The sequence below is a fragment of the Suricata suricatta genome, chromosome X (assembly GCF_006229205.1).
Source record: "Suricata suricatta isolate VVHF042 chromosome X, meerkat_22Aug2017_6uvM2_HiC, whole genome shotgun sequence".
NCBI classification, from domain to species: domain Eukaryota; kingdom Metazoa; phylum Chordata; class Mammalia; order Carnivora; family Herpestidae; genus Suricata; species Suricata suricatta.
Genome location: NC_043717.1, coordinates 5,922,270 through 5,923,683, shown reverse-complemented (window position 1 = coordinate 5,923,683; position 1,414 = coordinate 5,922,270). Strand labels below are relative to the sequence as shown.

Genomic DNA, 1,414 nt, shown 5'->3' with positions numbered 1-1,414 from the left:
GGCTGGGCAAGGACTCACGGAGTACCCGGCCCCGTCCAAGAGCACACTCGGAACTAGAGAGAGATGAACAGATACAGTTTCCATCTTTACGACGTTCACTTTAGTCAGGGAGAGAGAAATGGTCACACTATGATGTGACGATTCTGTAACCAAAACACATCTAGGCTCTGTGGCAGGAAGAGCACCCGAGTGAGTGACAGTCAGGGAAGGGGTCACAGGGTAGTGACCCACAGGTGGATTTTGAAGGCTAAGAGGGTTTCAACAGGGGCCCAGGAAGGGCACGGCAGGTGGTGGAATAACATGATGCTCGGCCTGAGGATGGCCATCTTCTCCAGAGCCTTCCGAGAACCAGGGAACTAACGGAATGTTCTGCTCCGCTAACTGCAGGGCTTGGCCTTGGCTAACCGCCTGTCCCAACCCACTCTGGGCCTGGAGCCGCCTACGAGCAGCCGCAGCACACGGACACCCGGTACGCAGTCTGAACCTCTTACCTCTCGGTGCTTCTGAATTCTCTCAAGAGCCAACTTTTCCCGAGAAAGGAGGGATTCAGATTTTGCTTGACGAGCTCTCTCCAATTCGTTCCGGAACGCAGCTAACTCCCTCTCCGACTTTCTTTTCTCTTCCATTTTAATTTTGGCTATTTCAGTATCTTTCAAATACTTGAACTGCCAATGGAACACTAATTATTGAAATATCAAAACTATACTAAAAAAATAACTTTTCTCTTCATGGTCAGGTTTAACACGAATGCTCTCAAAAGATTTAGTTTAACTCATTTTTAGTGTCATCTCATTCACTGTATCTTAGGATTCACTCGAAAAGGTATAAAAAATGACACTGGTTGGAAAGAAAAACCACAGGTGCAACAGCTTACCACATTCGTTAATAACGATTCTGTATTTTTCCCCCACACCTAAGATTAAGACATCCTGCGACGCCTGGGTGGTTCAGTGGGTTAAACACCTGACTCCTGACTTGGGCCCAGTTCATGATCTCACGGTTCATGAGCTCAAGCCCCGAGTCAGGCTCGGTGCTGACAGCCTGGAGCCTGCTTTGGATTCTCTCTCACCCTCTCTCTGCCCCTCCCCTGCTTACACTCACTGTTTAAAAAAACAAAAAGAAGAAAAAAAACAAAAGACCTACAAGACAAGCACAGCAACAGGATACAGCTCACCTTTTGACGCATTTCTGCCCGAAGCTGCTGTTCTAGTTCTCTCTTGTATTCATTTAACTTCATTTCTAAAGATTCTGATTCTGGACGCTGAGGATAAGCAGCTGCAAACTGATCGTCAATAAGCTGAAGTTTCTCTGCTGTTAACAAACAACACGGGAAATTACAATAGGCAACTGCGGTCAGGTGAGCCAGAGGCGGGCGCTCTCCCCAAAAGCCAAGGGTCTACTTAGGGGAGCCTGG

General features: G+C 47.7%; 1 protein-coding gene and 1 long non-coding RNA gene across 2 annotated transcripts in view; one reads left to right on the top strand and one right to left on the bottom strand.

Moving 5' to 3' along the window:
• LOC115283596 lies at window positions 1-1,306 on the bottom strand. The gene is made up of 3 exons (XR_003905026.1): window positions 1,175-1,306; window positions 492-665; window positions 1-53 (listed from the first exon to the last, which is right to left on the bottom strand). It is a non-coding gene; the product is annotated as an uncharacterized LOC115283596 (long non-coding RNA).
• The window catches only part of LOC115284306 (oral-facial-digital syndrome 1 protein-like), a gene marked incomplete at its 3' end in the record, with an annotated part of 45,124 nt that overhangs the window by 20,915 nt on the left and 22,795 nt on the right, over window positions 1-1,414 (top strand). The window contains exon 8 of the mRNA XM_029931004.1: window positions 388-469. Within this exon, the coding sequence (XP_029786864.1) occupies window positions 388-469 (82 nt within the window). The remainder of the gene's footprint in view (window positions 1-387; window positions 470-1,414) is intronic.